Source organism: Poecilia mexicana, unplaced genomic scaffold (assembly GCF_051168715.1).
Source record: "Poecilia mexicana isolate PSO_F unplaced genomic scaffold, ASM5116871v1 scaffold_14, whole genome shotgun sequence".
NCBI classification, from domain to species: Eukaryota; Metazoa; Chordata; class Actinopteri; order Cyprinodontiformes; family Poeciliidae; genus Poecilia; species Poecilia mexicana.
The window spans coordinates 14283089-14309254 of NW_028263383.1; the positions used below are offsets into that span (position 1 = coordinate 14283089).

General features: G+C 38.8%; 1 protein-coding gene across 3 annotated transcripts; it reads left to right on the forward strand.

Annotated features, from left to right (window-relative positions):
- Window positions 1-2267: 2267 nt before the first annotated feature.
- Window positions 2268-25327, forward strand: kcnip1b (Kv channel interacting protein 1 b). 3 transcript variants are annotated; one of them, XM_088012237.1, is made up of 8 exons: window positions 2268-3202; window positions 19671-19795; window positions 19883-19952; window positions 20052-20122; window positions 21104-21211; window positions 21289-21393; window positions 22000-22062; window positions 22845-25327. In XM_088012237.1, exons 1-8 carry the CDS (start codon window positions 3115-3117, stop codon window positions 22890-22892), a joined length of 678 nt encoding a protein of 225 aa, XP_087868363.1. In that variant the 5' UTR covers window positions 2268-3114; the 3' UTR covers window positions 22893-25327. The 3 variants fall into 3 exon arrangements, with proteins under 3 accessions (XP_087868363.1, XP_087868362.1, XP_014828274.1); XM_014972788.2 differs by lacking the exon at window positions 2268-3202 and adding an exon at window positions 14206-14467; XM_088012236.1 differs by lacking the exon at window positions 22845-25327 and having other exon boundaries at window positions 22000-22831.
- The last annotated feature ends 839 nt before the right edge of the window (window positions 25328-26166 follow it).

Genomic DNA, 26166 nt, shown 5'->3' on the forward strand with positions numbered 1-26166 from the left:
AGCAACTGACTCCCCCTCCCCCCACCCCCCCGACAGCACCGTTCCGACACGGTCTCGGAGGCTCATAATAAATGTCAAACTAAGAAGCTTCCGTTCCGCGCACCGCCTGTTGCTGCTAATCAAAGATCGTAGATCCACGTTCTTTGAGCCAATATGGCAAAAATTGGTCGGGACTTTTTCATATCCCGTGAATATTGGTCGGGACATGTCCCTACCGTCCCTACCCAAACCTACGCCCATGATTTTTATCATACAGACATTAGGCTGTTGTTGTTGTGCTATTAGCTAGCTGCTAGCTAACGACTTTGCTAGCAAAGCTAGATAACTAAAAAGCTTCTTCCCTGTACCTTTAATTATATCAGTCATTCTTCAGTATCGCTTATGCAATAGAGGCACATGGCCCGTCCAAAACCGATCATCTCCATAATGGACATATGTCTGCTAATTTCCTTTACTGCATAATGTACACTGCATTTATTCTGGCGTTAGGTAAATGTGTCTTGAAGGAGAATAGCACTTAAATAAAATTCAACAAGGATATTCATTTAGAATTAAAAATAACTCACCCTGATCTACCATGATAGATATAATGTATGTAATAAAAGTGTGTCATTAATGAAGGGGAAAAACTCAATCCAGACTTAGGGTCTGGTTTGCAGAGTAAGAATTATTCCCCCCCCCCCCAATTATTCAATGAAAAAAAAAAACTAACCTCAGTTAAGGAAAATAAATTTGTAATCAAAACGTTTGGAATTGTAATGATTTCTTTTTTTAAACAAAAAGTTTTGTTTAATTTTTTTTTTTAATTAAATAACTCATTTTTGTCTTGTGAACTTAAAAAGTTATTTGCCAAACATAAACTTTTCTTTGCACACATCAGAAATCTTTTGTTGTGATTTTGGGTCCTGCCCACAACGTCATGTGAGAATCACAAGCAAAACTTTGAGTCACAAACAAAAACTTAGAATAGTAAGAAAAGATTTCTGACATGCGCAAATAAGTTTGTTTTGCAAATATATTTTTCACTTCATGAGACAAAAATGTGTGATTTTAATTTAAAAAAAAGTTTTTTAAGCAAAACTCAGTAGGCTTTTCTCATGGTGACATGCATTAACAATTCAATATTTGCTTTTGTTTTTTTCCTTTTTCTGCAGTTCCACATTAAAGTTTGATGCAGCTCTGCTTTCCTGAATGGACCATCTTCATCTCCACTTCAGCAAACAGGCAGCTCTTTTTTATAGATTACAGTACATATAAACAAGGGCATTATGCCCTTGTTTATATTTTTAGTAGTGTAATTCTGTAAAGATAAAAATGTCTGGTGGTCCAGCTCTGATTTACATCTCCTGCTAAATTGCGGGTTTAAATATTTCAGTACTTTCTTACAACAAAATAGACCTGCAGAAAAAATTACTAGTAAAATATCTTACATATGCATAGTGTTATGCTCTATGTAGAGATTTTCCTTAGCTTTGATCGTATATCTCACAATTTTGTAATTTATCATTGTTTATTAAACTCTGAAAGCTGAGAGGCTTTGTTAATATTCTGTCCTAGAATGCGGTTAGATGTGCCCTTTTTTTTTTTTTTTTTTTTGAGCACCTGCCCCTTTACTGGTCTCTGCACGGCCCTGCCGAAAACGCTGCCAGACTGCGGCCTCCTGAAACAGAATGCGTGGCTATGAGCGGATAAATAGAATCTATAAGCATTAAATATAGACAAGATGAGGGGGGAGGAAATGGACAGAGGCAGCACTGCGTCATGCTTTCCCGGAGCGTTTCCCCAGTTCGCTGGAGTGAGAAATAAAAAGCTCTGTCTCCAAAAAGCACACTGCAGACTTACATAATCTGTTTTAAGAGTGACTTCGACACTGAGTAGACTGCTGTGTTCCACCGCAAGTGGGACTTTGGTGCTGCTTCAAGGATGATAGCCTCTTAGTTTGTCACCAAACTGACAAAAAAAATTAAGATGTTTCAAGATTCTTGTTGATTTTGCAAATGGTTATTTAAACAAAGATGGTGTTTTTTTTGTTGTTAGTAGTAATAGTAGTACTCAGACAAGTAATTTGTGCTATTTATTGCAATCTAGTTAATGCTTTGAAGCTGTTGCATGTAAAAAAAAAAATTAAGTTTACCTTTTATGCTTCACAAGCTTTAAACCCTCCGGTCTTACCACATAAAATGTCAATCTTTACCCAGGCTGCTTACCGGATCGTGTAGCTGCGTTTGCACTTTAAAAAAGACTCAAGGAGCCTCAGCCGGACAGAAAGCGAGGGAGAAGGGAGGAGGGACCACCAAGGAGGGAGGGGAAGGAGAGGGTACGGCGGTGGCTGCTGGCGCTTTGTGCAGTTCAGTTCTGCTCAGAGCACCAGCGTAGCGCTCCTTCACAGCCTGCAGGGCTGCCTCTGCAGTTCTGGGGAAATCCTCACACGGAAATAACAGCTGCACAGGGGGTTGGGGGGGTAAAGCAGGACAAAAGATTTTTAGAACAGAAGACAAGAGGAGGAGGTTGAGAAGGTGAGCAAAACCAGATGGGACAACTGTTTCTGTCTCCTGGCGAACAAACTTTGAGCTGGATGCAGCATGTTCTGTCTTTGGAGTCTCTTTAAATATTTTATTTCTCCTCTGTTTTGGTTTCTGCCGTAACAATTTACTCCTGCAGCACTTTTTGTGTGTGGTGTGTGTGTGTGTGTGTGTGTGTGTTTGTTCGAACGTTTGTGCTTCAGTTGACATCTCGGAGTTATTTTTTAATCTTTTTGGCAACTCTAATGATGATTTGTTTAGCTGTCTGTAAAGTTTACCACACACTGCTGTGTGCATGCAGGTGCATGAGTGTGTCACGATAGATGATGCAAGAATGACGTAACATGTCGATTTAAACCAAGCTGGCTACCAGGATGTTTTATAGTTGCTATAAATAACCTTATTCTGTGGAAAATAAATGTATATTTCTGTTTCTCTCCAAAAGCACATCTCATCCCTTGACCCCACCTGATGACCCCACGATTCCCTGACGCTGGTTCTTCTCGCAGAAGAGGTCGCGTGCCACATTACGACGGGGGTCGTTTTTACCTTGGCGTAAACCCGCCCCGTCCGCCCCTGCCTCAACCCCACGATGGCTGGCTGTACCAGCCGCTGCAGGCAGGGGGTGCAAAAGCTAATTCAGTCCCTGCAGAGACTGGTGTCAGGAACCCTCACTAAAGGTACGGTGGCTTTTGGCTTATGCACGTCCAAATTTCTCAACGTTTTGTGTATGCAGTCTGTCTTATTCAATGTTCTTCTATGCGTTAGGAGCGTCCGGTGTCACTCATGCTTTCATTAAGCCGCTTTCTACCAGTTGACAGTTTGGCCCTGGTTTATCTTATGGTGCTGGTGGAGGCTTGTGACCAATTTACCACACTAGAACTCTTCTAATAGTCTTTTTAGGGAAGATAAATATATTTTTTTTCTTTAACAGTAAGTCTGTAATTGTTTCAGGATACACAAAATTGAAATTCTCCATTATTATAAAATCCTAAAATACTTTTGATGTGAATCTAAGAAACTCCTATTTACCTGTTGTTGTTGTTTTGTTTGGGATTGATAGCCCAATCCAAAGTACTTCTTAGATCTCCAAATAAAATAAAGGGATGTGCAGTTTTTGAAATATTTCAGTGCAATATGCATAGGAATCCATCTATTCTAATTTGATACCCCTAAATAAAACAAATCCAGAACAGTTGTCTTCAGAAGCTGCAGAGATCCACAGCTCAGGAGGGAGAAACTGTCAGCAGGACCAGCAATTAGTCGAGATATCTACTGATCTGAGTTATGAAACTTTTAGCCCAGTTTAGCCCTCCACCGTGTCACCTGGCGGTGGCAGCATCATTCTGCATGGAGGCTTTTCTTCACCATTTTTGGAAAAACGAATCGTCAGACATAAATGGAGCAAAGCACTTGAAAATCCTGTAAGACAGCCAGTTTCAGTATACTAATATACTTGAGAACGATGTTTCACCGTTTAGCAAGACGATTCTAAAAAAAAAACAAAAAAAAAAACTGTGATGCAGTTGAGAACAGTGCTTAATATAAAATCAAACGATGGCGTAACGTAATAGCATTGTGAGACAAAGGTTAGGTGAGGCCACTACTGTAACACAACACAACTCTTAGGTGCTCAAATGTCAAATTACTAAGATCATTCATATTACTATATTACTTTTCAATGTTTCACGTGTCATTTATAATCGTATTAAGTGCAGGACTGCATCTTACCTAATTGTTTGCTCTGCACCTCCCACCTCCACACTGTACTCTGCAGGACAGAAAGTGTTGCTCTAACTTTTTGGCCACGCTTACAAAAAAATGTTTAGGCTGTCCAAGCTGGTGGTGAGCTCATGCCCTGAAAGTTGATGTCCAGGAATTATGTCCTTCCATTCTGACTGAGCCTGGTGCTTTGCAAAAAAAAAAAAAAAAGAAATCTCCACATTGACAAATTTAGGTTCGGAAAACCGAGAAAATACTTGACAGCGTACAAGCAGGGAAAGGTCAAGTGTTTCCTCAGAGGGGCTGAATACAAACGCACAATCATGAATCTTCACAATGAAAGGTTTCAAAACCATATGCCATTTCCCCTCTACTTTCAGATTATGGATTACTTATGCCGTATGAATATGATAAAAACCGAGAGTTTGATCTGCTGTGAGAGAAAAAGCGAAAATGAAACAAAAAAAACACAAATGACTTCAACTCGGGCCGTGATCCCCCCTCCACCTTAAAAATATATATAGACTGTGAATGAAGTTACTCATTATTAACTTTTCTTCTACTTGCCACGCAGCGACTTTAGCGTGTGAAATGTCCAGCTCTCCACCCACCGCTGACATCCGTCTTTTAGACGTCTGCTGCACAGTTTCACAGGCCGAACAGCGAGGTCACATCCGCGTGTCTCCCTGAGGCAAAAGTCGTATAATGTACTCTAAAAGCGATGGCCCCTTTCTTCCGGTGACATCTCATCCCGTAGTTAAAAGTTACTTTCAGTGTCACTGGGGGAAAAAAAAAAAACATAAATGATGAGTCAGAGAGTCATGCAGCTCTGCCTGCTTTCAGGGGAAGACTGTTTGTTCCAACCTGACTTTTAAATTCAGCCTATGTAAATGCGCGGCATATTAAATCATTCCAAATCTGCAGGCAGTGCATAATGAAAACCGGCTTCGCCTTGGGGATTATTCCACATATAAACAAAGCGGCGTGCATCGAATGGAACTGGGTTCCGATAGGACGCTTCCTGTGGGGGAAAAACACCAAAAAAAACAAATGAGTTGACTGTAATGTTCGCATTGTCAACCGTGACATTCGATTTTGATGCAGAAATTATTATTAAAAAAGAAAAAAAAGAGATGAAAAGAAAACGTGCCGGCTTGTTTGCTTCACTTTTCTGCAAGAATACAGCCTCTTCTCACCTTCGGGTTTTTATGTGGGTGAAGCGGCTTCACGTACGCCGAGCCAATTCCAAACCTGGATTTGAATTAAGGAGCTTAATCATCACTGCTGGAACTGAGTAATTAAATGAAACGGAATGGAATCCAAAATAGCAAAGATTAAAAAAAAAAAAAAAAAAAGAAGAAGAAGCAGCTTGCAGAAAGATGTTCTGTCTTTATTTGTCAGTAATCCTCTCTCTGTCCTTTAAGCACGAATAGCTGATGAAACGGAGTGCCAGTCGTATTGAACATCTACTGCCGTGTCTCTGTTTCAGCTGTTCTGTGCATTGTGGTTTCAGCGCCCAATCGACCTCCTCTGGAATAACAGTAACTTGTGCACCGTGGAGCAAAGGGAGCCTTTCACTACGCTGCTGCATTATTAAATATTCCAAAGTTAATGAAGTGCTTTTAGCAAAACTAAGAATACACAATTAGCAACAAAGTGGGTAAAAAAAAAAAAAGTCAATTATTTTATCCCATAGTGATAAAATAATTGGTTTTGGTTAAAACAGCAGCATTTTATTCATTAATAAATATACATACATATTGGATAATATGCATAATGATTATGCATACAGTTGAACTATTTAAGAGTGACGTAGTTCTTGCTTAACTTTCAGAATTATGAGAACGTATAAAAAAATGAGCAACATGAACCCTGATATCAGAGAAATTCACACCGTAGTTAAATATGTAAAGCTCTAAAGCTGAGCCAATATCTCTCTGATAAAGACTTAATTAAAGCACAATGTGTCCTGAGGCCAGTTCTAGAAATTACTTGCTCTAACTTTAGTAAAAGTGAGCAGAAGATACAAAAATCGGTCTGGCGTCTGTGGTGACGTTTGAGATTTGTCTCAAAGCAATCACATTTAATGTATTTACTGTGATTTAAACCAACACAAGGCAGCACAGGACTGGGAAGTGGAAGAAACGTATTACAGGGTTCTTCTCAGGTTTTGTGGGAACACAAATCTGAAAAGTGTGGCATGCATTTTTATTCAAAGTTTTTGGCAGAACCGCCTCTGCTACAATGGAAGCTCTGTATTTGTTGCGGTTTGTCTCTATCAACATTAAACGCTTAAAGACCAACTTTATTTTTTTATTTTACTTTTTTTTGGTCACACTTCTTTGAGAAATAACTTGAGCTCAGTCAGATTGGACGGTAAGCATCTGTGGACATCAAATGTTAAGTCTTGCTCTGATTTGAACTCAGACCAGCTTTCCCGATCCCCTGTTAAGGATCAAAATCCCAACACCAAGCTTCACAGCACTGAATGTGTGTTCAGGACGATGTTCAGTGTTCGTTATTCTCCAGACACAACTCACGTGGGCATGGAAGTTTGATGAAGTCGCGTTCTAGCTTCAGACTCTTCTTCAACCTTTTGAATTTGTCCCCAAAGTATTGTGTTTATAAGAAACATTTAAGTTAAATTTGCAGAGTGCCTGACTAATAGTCGGCCAAACAGCAAATTTCTCCTACCTGAGCGAGCTGTTATCTCTGCAGCTCCTCCAGAGTTACCATGATCCACTTGGCTGAAGAGTCCTGTAAGATTTCCGACTGTTACAACCTTAGACGTTCCTTTAAACTCCAAGCAGCTGCATTTCTTTTGTGGTTACACTACAGACAGCTAGACTAAACTTACTACTTGGACTTCTGGAATCAAATACATGGAAGGAGGTGGTTGTAAGGTAAAAAAAAACAAAAAAAAACTCCTAAAAATTAAAGGGGTGTGAATACTTTTGCAAGGCGCTGTGATAAATGTTTAGCTGATAGATATTTATATTCTGAACCGAATGATTCATGCAGGCTTGAAACCTCGCCGCTTTTGTTGCTTTATTGGGGCTTTAGTAAATTTAGGGCCGGTCCTCCTTCGCCTGCTCTCTCACTTTAACGTCGCACAGCTTCATCTCTACAGACTGCAGTGGAGCAACAGCACACGATTACATATGCATGGGAGGAAACAAGAAAACCCTGCAACACACGACACACAAAAGACTATTCAGCTTTCAGAACTATAACTTCTAGTTAAACATGATTGCATCCATGCTGTTTTCTTTTTCTTTTTTTTTTTTTGTTCATGCATGAACTGTACAATCTTTGACTCTCAGTTTTTTTTTGTTTGTTTTTTTAAAAAGAGAAGTTCTGCTTCTAGGCTCCCCGTCATGAATATTCATCTCTAGACCTTTCGACAGTAAGCTGAGCTTTCCAGAGCCAGCAGCAGAGGCTGATGATTTGCCTTAGGCCTGAATCTGACTTGGCACACATTGTTATTGTTATCTTCCTGGTGATATGCTGTGCTTTGTACTCTTGTGTCAAAAGTTTTTGAGCAAAAACGTTTGCTCGTATAAGCAAAAGTTCATTAAAAATTGAGCTTTTTTTTTTTTTTTCTTTATGAAAAACCTGTTGTTGGACTAGAAGAGTGAAATCTGGTTCCCTCCAAAAACAAAATCACTCCATATTTAAGGCTTTTTAAATGTGATCTGAGTTCCTAACGTCAGATTAATTCAGGGATGCACCTTAAAATGTGCCTTACTGATAATTATGAGCGCGTTTCAAGTAGAGCATAACTTACCTGCAATGGTTGCACTTTTTTGTAAAATCAAACCGTTCTAAAGTTGCTCAGATTTGATTCAGACTAATTATTTTGATCATTTATGGTAAGTGCACAAAGTAAAAAAATAAAATAAAATTACGTTTCACACAAATGGAAAACAAATTCTTCCGAGCTTCCGTCTCACAGAGCACTCCACTTTTGTAGCCCCTAAGTAAATTTCAAAAGACATTTGTCCTCTCCGTCTGATTGACGGGTTTACTCCTCTCTTAGGAAACAAGCGACACATTTTCACTTTGGGACAGGTTTTGATTTTTTTTTTTTTTTTTTTTTTTTTTTTTTTTCCTCCAGTTGACAAAATTTAAAATTGAACACAGCCTTTTGAAATTAAGCTGCCTTTGTTATCAACATTTATTGATCCAAAACATTTCAGTGTGACATGAAGAAGAAGAAGTTTGTAAAAGGGCAAACCCTCCATATAGCAGCGTTCGTATCCTTTCCCGTCTGCTCTGCAGTGATGCTCTCCGTCCCATTGATCTATTGAGTAAAATGCAAAGTATTTGACTGTAACAACACATTCAAAGGAAGTGAATTTCTTTGAACCCTGCAACTGCTAACCCACACTTTAGTCATTAACACTGACAGTATGCTACATGAATAGGATGACATATTTTCTATTAATCACTGCAAAAATCATTAGCTCTTAAAAGAACTATTTTTTCCTTCCTTTTAATATATTCATGTGACATCTTTCCCTCCCTTCACCCACGCAACACCTGCTGCCTCATGTTCTCAATCCCCGGTTAAGTGAACTAACTTTTGGCAAACATGCTGGAGTCTTGGTGAAATCCACACTCTTTGGCAACACCACTAGCCTTAGCAGCAACATTGGATGCTGATAGGAAATTTGGATTTTTCAAAACAGAGAAAATCATAAAAAGGAACACAAGCCAGCCCATGCCGGGGCTCAACAGAGGAAAAAAAGAGTTATGAATAGTATTTTTAAGTGCGTACTTTTAAATTTGTGTGGACAGATTCTGATGTACAACACAAACCTGTCAGCGGTGGGATCTATGTCAACCAAAATCTACAGCTCTGTCCACCCCCAGAAAGTCTCTTTTTCTATTTTTATTTTTCACTCCAGTTGGCTGTTACAGCAGTGGATTGCAGCTAACAGTGTGCGACTTTGCTTTTAATTTTTTACATCACCTCACTACATGCTTTTATGTAACCAACCTCTCCAAGATTTATTTATATCTCTTGCAGATGCATCGTCTCTGTGTCTGTGTTTCAGTACTTGAGCTTCCAGGTTTTCTATCTTATTAAGTTAAACATTTCTCTTTGTGTAGTTATTGCACACACAGAACGGTGACTATTGGGTTATGAGTATTACCTCTCATACTACCAGTATGTTTTGCATGAGTTTTTTTTTTTGTTTTTTTTTTTGTCTCTGGCAGATTCCTGCTCATTTGTATATTTAATTTGACATCGGTTCATCTCCAGTTGGTGGATTCTGCTGCCATCTGCTGTTCATTAACTAACACTACATGACAAAAACTATTTTTCTAACTCAAAATCACTGAAACCCTGACAGTAAACCACCAAAATTTTTATTTATTTATTTTATTTTTTGAGAAGGTTGCTTCTGTTTTTTTTAAATATTTACTTTTGTAATATTTTATTCGCTTATACGGAACTGATGGAGTGACACACTGACCCACATAGAGATACTTGCAGAGGGGGAATTAAGCATAGATTACTCCGAGTAAGCCAGAGTGATCCGCTGGACAGATGTGTGCTATCTGGAGCATTTTGCAGCCTGTCACACTGCTGCGTGATGAGATGTGTATACGTTCATGTTTTCTGTACTTCCTGAGCCCCACACAATAAATCAACAAGTCCACAGAAGATGAAATATTTAAAAAAAAAAGCTCACAAAAGACAAGAGCAGCACCTTGAAGTATTAGGATTTACCAGGATTTACTCCTTGTTCTTTGAGTAAATAGTTTATTTATGTAATTTTCAGTTCAGGAAATAGACACCATGCTTTTAATAAAAATAAAAATAGAACAATGTTGTGGGAGCAACAATTTTTAATCAATAGGGTTTAATATGACAGCACAAACTTTGCAGCCCTTTTTGTAAAGGCTTTTCCCGAGGTCTAAGGAATGTGAAGATACAATTCACTCCTCTGTCACAATTATCAATGAAGCGGAAAATAAATGAATGGATTTTAAAGAGTTTCACAACTTTTTCTCCTTTTTTTAACAATTAATTAAACCTTCATTGCTGCTGCAAGCTCACACCAGCATCTCTTATGTAAATCGCAGTGAGGGAGTTCAGCTGTACTGACAACTTTGTCCTATAAGCTTTGACAGATGGAGGAGGTATTGAAAAAAGAGGTATTTGGAGGCCCGTTTCCCTGTGACACTGTAAGGCCTGAAGGAGGCAGCAGCGTCTGTAAATCTCTTTAAATTAGCAGAGCCGTTACCAAAGGAGGGCATAAAACATTTTTACCACTTTTGGGAGCTCCTCTCCTTTAGACACGTCCAATCCTGAGGCGACATTCGCAGCGCGCCATCGTCTCGAGTGTGTAATGAGGTTATAGTTGTGCTAATTAATAGTCAGCTAGTGTGTGGATCTTCATTGCATCTTCAATTTGTTCTTGCTGCTGTTTTCCGTAGGTATAAACATGCATTAATTGCGCTGCGTGGCCGTAAATTGGGGGAAAAGATCAGACTACTCCAAGCGTAATTCAAACACGGTGACCGTTTAATACGCATCGGAAAATCCACTTAACATTTTTACATATTTATATTCTGTCTCATAATCTACAAGCCCCAATGTGATTAACACCTTGATGTGTTTTATTAGGACTTTATGTAATAGTCTAACACAAGATATTGCATAACTGAGAAGTGGAATGAAAAGCATAAGTGGTTCTGGATTTTTACAAATGAGAAAAGTGTGGAATTCGTTTGTCTTTATTCCTTTTTCTCAGTTACTTCTAAAGAATATCAAGTGCATCTCACTTCCTTAAAGAAACTGATAGCAAATCCCATTTGCAGTTTCAAGTCAAGAGAAGGAGCAAAGTCGTAACAAGATTGTTTCGCTTTATGGCCTCTGATGTATATATTTGTGTTTGAACTTTTGAAATGGGCAGATAGAAACATTTCTACAGGATTTTAGCTGTTTGCAGGTAGCTGTGGTCCTTGGGACCATTGTATGAGAAAATGTAAAAAAAAAAAAGGTGTAGCAGTTTTAAGCAACCCTTTGCATTAGCGGTGAGAGATTTAAACGTACCATGCAGGTTGGAATCAAATTTGCAGCTGTGTTTTGTTTTTGAACATACAACGCTAAAAAAATAATAAAAATGTCTTCCAAAAAAAACAAACACAAAAAAACATGTAGTATCAGAATAAAGTATAAAGCAAACACTTAGAAAAAGATAACTTCTCAAAAAACTTTTTTTTTGCCTGCTTGAGCCTCTGCAATTCTCTTACAGCAAGAAGAGTAATTTTGTTTAAAAATCAATATATTTTATGATCACTTGTCATTTTCCCTTCTAGGAAATATAATGACTATTCAGCTGAAAATGCATGTAATTTTCTGCGTGTAGTCGTAGCTGTTGATAAAGGACGAATGAAAAGAGAGCCAACCTATTTTATTTTTGAATGGCAAAAAAAAAAAAATGCAAAAGATGTTATATAACTTATAAAAAATGATGTGTAGACACAGCGGCAAAGCCATATATATCTGAATAATGAATACCTTTATATTTAATTGATGCAGATGTGTGAAGTTTGTGCCTCAGCACCACCTCAGTAATCAAAGGGGTGGCCCCAATAAAACCGCTCATGCAACTGCAAACATTAGCTGGTAGTCAGTGCAATCATTTCCTTTAAAGGAATAGCGACAAAAAGGTTAAGCCTTAAATTTTAATCTACCACCAGTAGTCCTTGTTTTCTGCTCTTCAACAAAAATATGATAAAACATAACACCGCCACTGGGGAAAAAATAACAACAACAAAAAAACTGCCCTGCATACATTTTTTCACCAAGAGTTTTTCTTTTCTCTTCTAAGCCATCCCTGACACCCACACACTCGCATCCCCGCATCCTCAAAAACACACACGAAGAAACACTGCAGGGATGTAACATTCCCAGTCTGCAGCATTTGGAGTACTTAAGCAGTCTTTTGCGTTTTCCCTGGCTCCACGTTGAACCTTGGCTTTTTCCTTGTGTCCAAACAACAACCCTAAAATGTCTGTTTAAATGTTGGCTTATGTGTTATCAAATGAGAGCTAAAGATTTATTGTATGGTACGGATGAAATTATACAACGCTACAATGTTTTTTTGACACGTGAATGTGCTTGGTAGCGTGTCTCAGTCCTGCGATGAACTGTCATCTCGGCTTGTGTGCGTTCATGCAGCTTCACCTTCCTTAAACAAAATGGCTCTGAGTGAATACAGTATCTGAAGGGAAGATTATGCTGCTGTCCAAACAGAACAAGGATACTCTGCCATCCATGTAGCAACTGTCTGATTTTAATGATGGTTGACATATAAAAAAAAAACACAATAAACGTAAACCACCGTGAGAACTATTATCTCACGGATTTAATGATGGATCTATTATCCATTATTAAATGGGGGGGAAAAAACCATGGAACAGTGGAGGAACTTCTAGGGATTGGACAGCACACCAAACATACTGCAAGATGTTTGGTATGACTTAAGAGGTCAAGCAAAAAGCCAGAACATCAGTGAAATTACAGCAGGTGTCACTTGCGTCAGTAAAGGTCAAGGTTCAAGAATCAGCAATAAGAAAGAGACGAAGCAAAAGTGGCAACATGGGAGAGTTCCAAGCTGAAAACCACTGATGACTATAACGAACGCGAAGGCCCGTCTCACATGTGCCAAAAAGTATTTTAATGGTCCTGAAATCTTTTGTTACAAATGTTTTATAGACTGACAAGAGGAATGGAAAAAAAAACCCTTGTATGTCCGGATATATGTGGTATAAAATGAAACATGAATTCCTTTACTGCCTCAAGACCTGAACGACTTCTCTATGAAATCCTGAACCTTGTTGTCAGTGAGAAACCCTGAAGAAGATTCAGTCTTTGGTACATGATCTTAAACTCGCATGCAGTTGGTTTATTCATCCCAATAAACCTGAAACACCAAGTCGGGATTTGAATTTGGCTGATAATCTCTTCGATTACCTAACCAAAGCTTTTTCAGTGGTGTACAAAAACAAGGAAAAGTAATTTTCATAATGCAAATGTGATTTCTGAGAGCTGTTGCTGCGAAGGGTGGCAAAGCTACATCTTAGGTTAACAGGGCAATTACTTTTTCATTCAGGTCCATATTGGTTTGAATGGCTGCATGCTCGTCTGAAATCATTTCAAATATACATACATTTTGTACTTCCTCTTGTTTTGTTTTTTTTGTTTTGTTTTGTTTTTTTTTTGTCAGATAATAAAGTTAGTTTGAAGATCTGAAACATTTCAATCTAACGAGCAAAAAAATAGAGCAAAATGACAGCAGGAAAGGTTTTCATAAACAATTTTACCAGCTGAAATATGTGACTTCTGAACTTTTTTTTTTTTTTTACATAAATGGGTACTTTTGTATGTGTACTTTTCTTAACCCAGGGTTATAAAAGGAAGCAAGAATTTTTATTTTAAAGTTGATTATTTTGCTTGTTCAAAACAACCTCATTAGAGTTAACTGTGTGCTTTATGGAGCAAAGTGTCAACTTTGCTCCATAAAGCACACAGTTAACTTGAATCACTTAATATCTGAGTTAGAGTATGCAGCTTTTCAGAAGGAAGCCAAAGCAAACAAACAAACAAAAAAACATTCAGGTATTATTATAATCAGAAAAATAAAAGATCTGACAGGTAAAATGAATTAATAAAAGCAAAAGTGACGGGGTTTTTCAAGCTCTCATGTCAGCTGGCGCTGTCGGGGAGAGTTCATCGCTTTGCAATAAGGCGAGTGCGTGAAGATGCAGCTTGGAAAGAAAACATTAAAAAGGAGAGAGGAGGGGAGGGTGCAAGCCTGACAGATGAGTGGAGTGAAAGCACAGAGGGAGTGGCGCAGAACGGCTGGAGCGAGCTCGTTGGTGAAGAGTGGGGTGGAGGGATGGAGGGGAGAAGGGTGGGGAGAGGGGGGCATCAGGAAAATCAAGAGAGTCTGCCGCTCAAACCGGAGGCAGAAGTGAAAGCTTCTGAGGAGACGTGAGAGTGGGGTAAAATCCCTGAGAGAGAGGGAGCGAGGGAAAGAGCAAACCTGTGGAGGAAGCCAGAGACAGGACGACAAGCTGATAAATAGTGGACTGATAACTCCGAGGAGGCTTTTTGTGCCAAGCAGGTTTTCACAGTGACAACATGGGAGCAGTGGTGGGCACTTTGACCATGCAAACCAAACAGAGGAGACCATCAAGAGGTACGTCAAGACTTATCTGAGAGAGACACTATGAGATGCCTGGCACGTTGGTTTAATGTGTGTTTGCTTGCAATTGTTGCGAGACCGGACAGAGTTGCGTGTCGGCAGAGTGTTTGTGTAAAAATGTTGAACAATTGGATTGAATTTTCACGTGTTTTGCACAGGAAAGCATGTGTGACATGACTATTTGTTTAAAGAAACAGGTCTAGTCAGAGAGCAACACTGGCTGCAGAAGTGCAACGGTTAAAGTGATTCAAGTCTTTGACTGATGTAGAGTTGTGGTAATGACGGTGCTGATGAGACTACAGGATGCCGAGATGTCCTTGACAAGCACAGCACACACACACTCACACACACACACACGCCCCCTCCCCGACTCTGTGATTCTGCATGTGTTCCTGCCACTCAAACGTGTCAGCGAGTGTGTGCGAGAGAACGAGAAGCGCGCCGCGGAGCAAATGAGAGTTCAGGCGTGCAAATTAACAGGCAGCTCACATATCATACCTCTTCCTGGCCTTATGCTTGAGAAGCCAGTTGTCATGGAGACTGGGTTGTAAAAAGGCACAAAGGAGAGTGCAAACACAGAAGCCCCACCAACAATGACGCTCGCAGAGCTGATCTAGGTTAAAATAAGGGGAGGGGGGATTAGAAGGGTATTGAGAGCAAAAGCAAATGTGAGACCTCACTAGAAGAGGGTTTTGTTTTATGATGTTGCTTTTTTTTTTTTCATGTTTTGAGATTTCCAAAAAAACATTTTAGCACACCAGGTCAGGTTGTTTCTCTGATTAAAGTACTCGGTTTAAAAAAAAAAAAAAAAAAGTGTGTCATGTCCGCTCTTATCGAGTTGTGGGAGATAAGATTAGACAGATAAGACTTCAATCCCCGCAGGAGAAGAAGCCAATGCCAGCGTAGGAAACGGGGCACAGACGGATGTAAGCCAGTCTACATTTAGTCCAACTGGTGGATACATCTGTGGCATTAAATTTGCCAGAAATCAGAAAACTACTTGGTAAAAAAAAAAATACAATCTGGGCAGATATTTAGCAACAGAACATTTGACACACTTTTAAAGAAAATCATTTAACTCATTTAAAGGACGTACATCACCATTTTTGCAACTTTTCTTTTTTTTAATTCTGCTGCTCTTGTTATTATTTTACATGTCCAAAATTTGAGAAATAGGCAGAAAACTGTAAATGCGGGCGGGGGGGGGAACACATCCAAACGATGTCAAGAATGATATAATTTATTGAGTGTTGAATAAAGGCATCGATTTGCAACGTCTTTGACACCCAAGGTAAAAAGTAATAGTTTGCCGTTTTTATGTGAACTCATAAAACAGGAAACATATGTGATGATTTATCGGTCAGGAGAGAGGTGGCATGGAGACCCAACAAGCCGGGATCCTACCCAGAAATAAAAAAGCTCTCTGTGACAACCTTAGTTTACTGTTAATTTATAACAAAAACTCTAGATTCTTCAGACATTACAGATAAACATTACAATTTCACAAGTTTCCAAAGTTGCTACTGTTGCCTGTGGGCATTCGTGATCCCATTTTAGCAACTTTGCCGTTAGTATAGCCTACATTATATAGTCAATATATGTTTGACCAGTCAACACTAGTCAAACATTCAAACATTTGTCCATGTAACTGAACCATTGTACTTGTGTGGGAATTAACTATAGCACTGTAACGAAGTTCTCAAAACATTACTCCCCACTCTGTCTACAATTTATTTTCTCATCACAATATCTCATTTGGCCCAAAAAGGTTTCCTCAAGCTAATGCTGTTCAGGTTGTGTTTGGAAGGGACCTTAAAATGCTGATGTACAAACAGAAAAAGAAAAAAAAAGAAAGGAAACTAGTCATGTAGCCTTGCTGCTAACTCACGCTATCTGTGCTAACTGTACAGCAGGCAGCGTTTTCCTTTTCCCTCAGCCAAGTTCCTCATTTAAAAAAATCCTGGAGCAAATATTCTTTCCAGTGGAGTGCTTGTTTTTATAGTAAGGAGAAAGTGAATATTGCTATATATGTGTGCACAAATATCTTTAAAATAAGAATATTACACATTGCAATATTAAAAAAAAAAAATTGTTTTTGTAATTTCACGCCATAAAAATGGGTTAAATGATTTTAAAACATCAGCAACAACTTTAGCCATGAAGACAGAGTGCAAACGGTACCATGAGGTTCTAGACAAAGTAACCTAAAACATAAGGTTCAATATTGCTTGCACTGAACTAAATGGATGCATGAACCCTTTAAATTATGCTGAGGTGACTGAGAGATTGCAAATAACAGGAACAGCACTAAATGAAACTAAAAATAAAAATGTCCAGATAAAGCCAGGAAGTCATGTTACAGAGAACAAAAAGACAATGTCAAACAAATCAAATCCAAAGATTAAAAAGCCAGAAAAGTGGCAGCAATATATACACTGCTCAAAAAAATAAAGGGAACACTCAAATAACACATCCTAGATCTGAATGAAATATTCTCATTGAATACTTTGTTCTGTACAAAGTTGAATGTGCTGACAACAAAATCACACAAAAATCATCAATGGAAATCAAATTTATTAACCAATGGAGGCCTGGATTTGGAGCCACACACAAAATTAAAGTGAAATGTTCCCTTTATTTTTTTGAGCAGTATATTTTGAAGAGTTGATTAGGATTAGACATGTCATTTCCCTTACTTCCTTCTCTTAAAAATGAACTACAGACGTTACTGAATTCATACAGTAATTTACTCGTTTACGCTGCGGCGTGATTCCAGGTGCCGGCTCAGTAATGACTCCATGTTGGGGAAACCAGCTCAGGGCATATTGCAGTGCAGTTGAAAATGAGCGATTGCTGGCTGTAACGGGAAGGCTAAAGTCAATAACGTGGAGGCTGGAACAATGTGTGTTACATTAGCACAGTCATTCCTGCTGCCTCCTGTGCCTAAACCTACTTTACTTTGATACTTTTTCAGTAGGTGCCTTCAGTCTGTGCTTGGTTCAGTTTAGCATCACAGAGCAGACTGTGGTTTGGATCAGGTATCGGTGATTAAATGGACGGGCTTATGAAACTTTTGTTTTTTTTCTCCGAACATCTTATTCAGATACTTTTTCAAGTTTTGATTTCTGCTTCATTTTAACTTCAATCAAAGTTATATTGTTTCATCTCGTGGCCCTTAAAACTCTTTCTGACTTGAATATGGTGACTAAACGTGGGAAATATTTTTTGCACAGTTCTGGAAAAAATATGCTGGAATCCTGAAGTCCCAGCAGGGTGAGCCATTAACAACAGAACTGATATCCACCTCTAATTATCATCATCGTGCCAGCTATACAGCGCTTCTGTCCCAGTGGAGGCTGATGAGGCTTTATGTGTCAGGCTGCTGTTTTGCTGCTAATATATTTCAAATATCCCCTTTTGGAAATCAACACATTTAATGTTGGGAACATTTTAACATAATCTCTCTCCTTGCATTTTGCACTGTTAGACAGTAAGACTCTACAAGGAGAAGATGATATGATCTGGTGTTTTTTTTTTTTTTTTTATCTTTTTAATAAACATTTTTACTCTTGTCTAAGCCATCGTGTTTCCTATTCTGGCATGTGTTGTTCTCCCTGACTCCTCGTCTTTTATCCCTCACCCTCCGCCTGTCTTCTCTCGCCAGCGTAGTGCTGCAGCCGCTCTCTAATCAGTACCTCTGTTTCCTGTTTCCTTCTCACCCCCGTTTCCTTTCGTCTGCTTCATCTGCCGTAAATCAAAGCTCCCCTGGCAGCCGGTTCAGAGGCGCGTCGACACCTTTCTTGTTTTGTTGTGTTGTGAGATCGAACAGCCAGTCATAATAGAAGCAAAGGCGCAAGCTGCACTGAAATGCAATCTCTATGACAACAAGAAGCTCTAGGACGGTATAGCTGGAGCTGGAGATAACACTGAGGGGGTCTTCAGGGTTGCTAGGATCTGATATTTTGACCCATCATTATGATTTCGTTTTGAAAATTTTTTTTAGGAAGGGCAAACATTTAAACGCATCTACTCAGTGCGGGGGAAAATTTACATTCAGATTTATGTTTTCTATATATATATAAAATCACTGCCCCCATTGATGTCGCTCATTATTGTTTATTTGTTCATCCATATTCGTTGATCCTTTTCTCATGCTCTCTTCTCTCTCAAAGGTTGTTTATAGGAAGGTTTGTTGAAAAGAAAGTTGAATTTGGGTCTAATAAATTACTTTTGTGTTTATCTGATTATATATTTTGGTTCACTGGAGATTGAATATGACATAAATACTATCACTGGGCTAAAAGACCCACCGAGAACCAGTTTCCTGTTCTCTAACACACTACAGCCCTATTTTCATTTCCAAATCCCCTGGTATTTTTAAAAAAAACCTAATGATGAAATTCACTCAAATGAGGCCCTATGAGTGTGGAAGGCATCAACCTGATGCTTTGACTAAACCAACTCAATTCACAGCCCTGCCTCAGTTCAGATTTGAAGTACTGTGAGTGTGATTGCTGTTGTTTGTTCAAGAACATCTAGTACATCTTTTATTTCTGCACTTTGCAACCACAATCCAGTGAAAACTGTGCTGCCGAGATTGTTATTGCCCTCACCACTTTCTCAGCGGATCTGCATCTGCCAGTGGGTGTTTCCTTCTGGGCATTTGCTCGTTCTTGTGAACTCTTCTGAGAATGCGGACGGCGCCCGTCGCTGGATGTTTTTGGCTGCGAGCGCTGACCTGCGTCCAGACGGCGCGACAGTGACAAACAGGACCCCACAGCAGAGGCACCTCCTCACATCATTAACCACCATCCATCTCCGGAGCACCCGATACTGAGCACCGCGTTCCCATCAATAAAACGCTTCAGCTCCTGTGGGGGCAATCGGATTTTTCATGTGCAAGCAGCTCTTGTTGAATCCTTCATTTTTTTTAATTTTTTTTTATTTTTCCCCCCGTCTTCATCTCTGGTGTTTTCCTCCCTGTTCTGCTTCCCTCTACCTCTGTAAACACGATTTTCCTGCAGGCTAATCAGATATCTGATGTTTTCTGCCGACTTCACAGTCTCAAGTTTGCTGATTTTTCTCATTCTGAGTGTCTGAAAAGCTTTAATTTTCCTCAAAGGACCATATGTTTAATAAGCAGGGCACAGGTTTTGAGAGTAATTAATATCTTTTTGTTTTTTTCATTTTGCTGCAGATAAAGCAGATGATGAGCTTGAGATGACCATGGTGTGTCACAGGCCAGAGGGTCTCGAGCAACTGGAAGCCCAAACTAACTTCTCCAAGCAGGAGCTGCAGATCCTCTATCGCGGCTTTAAGAATGTATTTACACACATCAGATCACTTTGCTTTGCTACATAATGCAAAACTCTAACTGACATTATTATTTTTTATTTTTTCCCCCCAAAGGAATGTCCCAGCGGAGTCGTAAATGAGGAGACCTTCAAACACATTTATGCACAGTTTTTCCCTCATGGAGGTAAAAAAATTTAAAAGATTATCTATTTATTTATTTATTTTCATATTTCTGTGTTGCTTTTTATATGCTTAAACGTTGATTTTGTCGTCGTTTTTGCAGATGCAAGCATGTACGCACATTATCTTTTCAACGCTTTTGACACAACAAACAATGGCTCCATCAAATTTAAGGTAAAACTGCAACTGGAAGCAGTTACGATAATGTCCTTTTTAACAACCCCATCACTGCACACGTCCCTCCAGACACATTTCCTGTACGGTGCTGGTCGAACGGCTGGGCTTGGACCTCAAAGACAAACCCAGAACTAACATTTTTCCTTAGTATTCAGACTGAACACATAAAAAAAAAAAAAATACTAACAAAATGCTGAATACAGTTGGAGGTACATATGCAAAACAGTTCAAGAGGAAACATTTGGGCAAATAAGTTCATTATAACCAAATGAAAAGTTGCTCATCATGTTGAAAAGTAATTTCTAAGAAATACCTTTCTTCTGTTATTTCCCAACTCCTTGTGTTCAGTCTGTACTGAGCATCTTAATAGTCTTTGGTTTTACTGAAATTTCAACCAGAGACTATGTTGTACAGCTACCTCGTCCAAACATAATAATAATAACAATAATAATAATAATAATAATAACCCTGAATTACCCTGAATGTTGGTACATTCAGAGTACATTCATTCTGAGACTTTCCGAAATGACATACGAGATAAACTTCTCAAAATTATAGCGCTCTCTAGTGGTTCATGTTTCTCAACCTGGATAGGGTGTGAATTTAATCTGATCTCTGAGGTACGTCATTAACTTATTTAGCTCGCTCAGGATGAAACTTTTTTTCACTTATCTTTTACTCACAATATCCAAATCTTTCAGTCGTTCATGTTTGGTTACAGGAAATTTAGTTTGATGATTCTACCTTTCTTTTTTTTTCTTTTTTTTAATGTAGCAAAATCATGAAGAAAAGGCAACGTGCCGGGAAAATCATCCAAATATTGATTTACATCAAGAGTTTTTGTAGAGATAATTAGCGATCCAAAAAAAATACTACTGCTTTACCACTTACTTCACGCCTTAGACTCCCTACAAAACTGGTAAAAACAAAAATAACTTTCTTGTGCATTCTTGCCGTTTCTGCTTGTCCTGCTGGCAGGACTTTGTGGTGGGCTTATCCATTCTGCTGAGAGGAACCCTGAGGGAAAAGCTGGAGTGGACGTTTCATCTTTATGACATCAACAGAGATGGATACATAAACAGAGAGGTGAGACCTCGCTACTCGAGCGTTGTGGCTAGGCTGTTTTGTTATTCAGAACGTTTCTCTGAATTGTGTTTGCGCAGGAAATGACGGAGATTGTAAGAGCCATTTACGACATGATGGGCAAGTACACCTACCCTGCTTTAAAGGGAGATGTGCCACAGCAGCACGTGGATGCCTTTTTTCAGGTTTGTGTCCAAAGTCCACCAACAACGTAGAAGAGGCAAGTTGATGTTAGACTGACTGAACAAGGCACGACGTTTATCTAAAACTGACTCTTTCACAATGAAAAAAAAAAATAACACAGTTTTGATGACCTTATTCCTGCCAGAACTTGCTGTTGAATGACTGAAATAAATAGCTCGTTTTGTCATCTTTAGTGGAGCTAACAATAGATAAATAAGTTTGTTTAAACTGCATGAGTACATCTTTTTCTAGGGCTGAATATGACACAAATCAGAGGAGCATAAACAAAGCCCAAGTTCAACATGAGTCTCTGTGCTAAAAAAGAAAAACAGCTTGTCAGCCTGACACGGCCACGAGAAAAGACATTTGTGGACGTCCAGTGTCCTAGAGGGGTGGAACTGGACTCATAAACCTATTTTTAAGCTGCTTATTCAACGAGGTTTCTGGATGAGATCTTTGCCTGACAGTAGTCTGGAACCCCCCCCTGCACACATTCTTTATTCTTTGCTTAGTCTTTTGCATTTTGTTGTAATTCTTTACACTGTTTCACGTCAGCAACCGTCACTGCAACCTTAAATTACCACTAATTACTCTTTATTTCCCTACAGAAGATGGATAAGAACAAAGACGGAGTGGTGACTATGGAAGAGTTTATTGTTGCCTGCCAAGAGGTACGCATTTTCCAACATCTGTGTGGCGTATGCTTGAGAACATTAAGTAAACGCATAATGAAAGCTGTCCTGTCATCTCTGTTTATAAGGTCTTCTTAGTTTGAATTTGTATTTTTCTGATAATCAGACATTGCACAGCTTTATGGAAAAGACAAATTTTTCAGCAGTTCTGTGTATGCTGGTATAAAAGCCCAGTTTTTATTTTTATTTTTATTTTATTTTTTTTTCCGTGTCAAAGTTCCAATAATTTGCTGAGCCAATATTTTTGGCTTTATCCAAAAGCTTAGGATCATTGCATTGAAATCCTAGGATTTCTAGGACTCTAAAACTAACTGGGATGTTTGCTAAAAAAAAAAAAAAAAAACATTGAATGGAAGAATGACTTTATACACATAAGTGTGTCAGTAAAAACTCTTATGTCTGAGAAGTGGCACAAGGAATAAGGGTTAAAAAAAAATCCAACACCCACAACATTTTCAAGAACATGTAAAAGAAGAAAAGTCCTTTCTTTTTAACCTTTTTTTTTACATTAGATATAAGTGTGCTTAAAGAAAACCTGTAAAAAAAAAAAAATTTCTATAAAACCAGGAGCTGCTTGATGTGGAGGATTACAATAAAATGAATCCAGGTTGTTATCCAAGACCGACCTAACCGTTCCTTAAGTGGCTTTGCTTTGTCAGCTTACAATATATCATATTTATGTAAATGTTTTCCTATCAGTCACTCAACACACAGTAGTACTGACGGTAAAACTCATCTATCCTCCTTCTATCTCCCTGCAGGATGAAAACATGATGAGATCCATGCAGCTGTTTGAAAACGTGATGTAGGACGGCTGGAAACGAAGAAGACAGGAGCATGGCAGAACCAGAGGGCTTTGTGTGTGTGAGCGTGTGTGTGTGTGTGTGTGTGTTTGCGTGCACATGTGCCGTACATCCAGTCTATCCTTGTGTTCCTGCTCTCGCCAGCTGAGCTCTGGAAACAGCCAGAGCTTCCTGTGATGACACTAATGAGGGGACTGGAGTGGAATGCCCTCAGCCTTCCCGCCGCGTTTGGCCACACAGCAAAGCGATTAATGTGACAGGCGTTGAGCTCCGTCAAACAGATTGGCCGTTTAGATGCTCCGACATTGAAAGGATGCTTTGACCTTCGAAGAAACATGCCTTCCAGAGGTGGACCTACTTTTCTTTTTAATTTTTTTTGCCATGTGTTGTTTGCTTCTTTTTTTTCTATCCAGACTTACTTGCATGTGTTTGAGGAAAAAAAAAAAAAGAACGTCATATTTCCTGATACTTGTCAGGTTTTTCCTGAAACGTTTGCCATAATTACATCTGCATTAATTGACTCATGCATCCAGTGGTTGGAAGGATTAAAAGATTTAATTTGCGAGTCTCTGGATTTTAGTGACGCTTCTACATTCGTGTCGACTTGGCTGCTGCTCAGACCTCTCTGTCTTTTGCTTGCTGTTGTTCTGTGAAACGCCTGCATTGGAGAGTTCAAACATTTAAGGTTGTAGGTTATATAGACCTTACATGCTGTGTCGGTCGCCTGTCTTTTTGTATTTCAAAAGACTTCAACGTTGTCAAAAAATTCAAAACTATATGACTTTAATTGATAGCATTTTATGAGGTCAAGTCAAAGCAAAGCAAAGAAACGTATGTCATTTCCAGGGATTACAATATTTAAGCCATAGTTTGGGATTTTCAAAGTTAAATTGCGGTAATAAAATAGTCATGTGCTGTTAATGTTTCAGCTGCTGAAGATAACTCTTTGTCGAGTTAGTAGTGCCGTTTCCCCTCAGGCTAAAGCTAACAGCTAGTCCTGTATCCTTCTACATACTCCAGTTTTCAGAAATGTCAGAGTGAGAACTATTCGATACATGTTTTAATCCTCGTCGCAGTTAAACTACGTTGCTACTTAGATACAAGAGTTATTTACCAAAGAAACACAAGTAGCCTGGGTGGTGGTGTGTTGCCATCAATCCTCAGTATCATAGCATGTACTTCTGAAAAAAACTTGCTTTTCTGGCCATGAGCTTTAAACTGCCTGCAGTTTAACACTGACTAGAAATCTTTAGAAAGGTCCTTTCTCTTATTACACTGTCTGAAGATCACTGGAGCACACAACCATCTTTCTGCATTTCTACTCTAAATGACTGCATACTTTCAGTTAAATATCCATGTAATATAAGAAAGCATTCGAAAAAAAATCACTATGGCGTCTTTAGGATTGAAGCAGATTTAAGAATCTATATTTCATGAAGAATATTAGAGTTTTATCTACTGTGTGGAAGTTAGTTGACAACTGTCTTTAATAATAATCCAGGTTGGAGGGCGCTGGACCAATTGACTTTTACCGCCTTAAAGATTTGCAAAACCAAAAGCATCAAAATATCTTATCCAACCTCAAACACTTTATAGGTCAGGAGGACACAATCTTACAAACATTTTTTTTATATTTACTCTGAGTGAAAACGCTGACATGTTTAGGTCTCAGCATGTGTTTCACACACATCAGTGTCGCACTGCCTCCTAGCTTAGTTTAATGCATTAAAAAAATCTCCTATTTAACTCTTAATAGAAATATGGCAATGTTTAGCTGTTCAGACTACATCTGTCAGATAAACCACCATGATGTTTTTGAGATTGGAGTTGTTTAAGACGCCCCACTTTAGTCTTGGGCCGTTTCGGATTAGCTATTAGCTTCAGCCTCCTGGACCATTTTACCTGAATTTATACTGTTTAAAAGACCCCAGAAGAGTTATCTTCTGCAGATCAGAGGACAGCTTTTACCTTTAAAATAATCTTACCTCAAAACGTCTGGGCTGTCCTTGTGATATTAGTGCAGAGGCCAGCATTTGGATGGTAGTGGATATAGCTCATTTTGCTAAGTCTAGAAGAGTGAAGGTTGTCGGAGGTCAGATTTAATGTCAGCTTTGAAATTATATGACCTGACATAATGAACATGTGACACTGACCAAAACAATGATTTTACACCTAAAGTACAGACAGAACAGCACATCTGTTATTGTTTTCTGTGAGTTTTCCAGTATTTGAAATATAATAGGAAACTCGCAGGCCTACAGTATTTTAATCACTGAAATATTAACCATTTGCTTTTTTAAGTCGGTGGCGCAGTTCTTTAGTGTGTGCTTCATCTGTGTGACATCCCCTCCCCTGCTGTACAGTATCCTTTGTCGAAACAGAGTTGCTATATCATATTAACAGAAGAGTCATTTAAAGCCACAAAATAAATATTTAAATTATTTGATTGTTGTGTTTTACTTTACTTTGCGTAAGCTCGATATCATAAAATATTCAAGCCATTCACATCATTGCGTTGGACAAGGGAGAATATGCAACGTTCTGCAACACACACTGCATAAATGAATAAGTGATGAACACCACACAGAGAACTCTGCATTTACAGTAGCTAGGATGTGTCTGAAATAACGCCCAGACACATTTCAGAAATAAGACTTTTGTTCCCCGAACGTTCAAATTTGTGCACTCACACGTAGCAGCTGATTTAGCTCCAGCTACGGCTTCCTCCAGCGTTCTGAACACTCCAGGCAAAGATGAGTGCAAATGCCTTAAAATAAATGGTTGTTATGGAGACTTGTCACTCGCTGCTCCAGTTCTGTAAGAGTAAGAAATTATATTGCCACACTTAACACCCTCCTTGATGTGTGTGGTGGAAAGATAAACATGTGCCCTTCTTCCAGTTCCAGTTTTTTCAAGCTGCTGTTTATTTCCTTACTTAAGGAGATTAGCACATATCCAGTTGACGGAAACATGAGTCAGAGAAGTGGGTGTTTGTCAAGTCACGTTTATGACCAGAGGAAACCAATATTTCCAGGTAATTAATTAAACATTTCTAGGAATTCTGATCAACTGTGGAAAAATGATAGATTATAAAGATTTCAGAGTTTTAACTGCCTGTATATAGGTAGATAGGTACAGGTACAGCTCATAAATCTGGTAAAACTGATTAGAAATGCCGTCTTATCTCTGAAGTGGTTGAAAATCATTTTTCTGTTTCAAAAGGAATTCCTGCTGATATTTATTTTTAGTTTGATTCTGTTGTAAATAGCCTTTTCAGTTA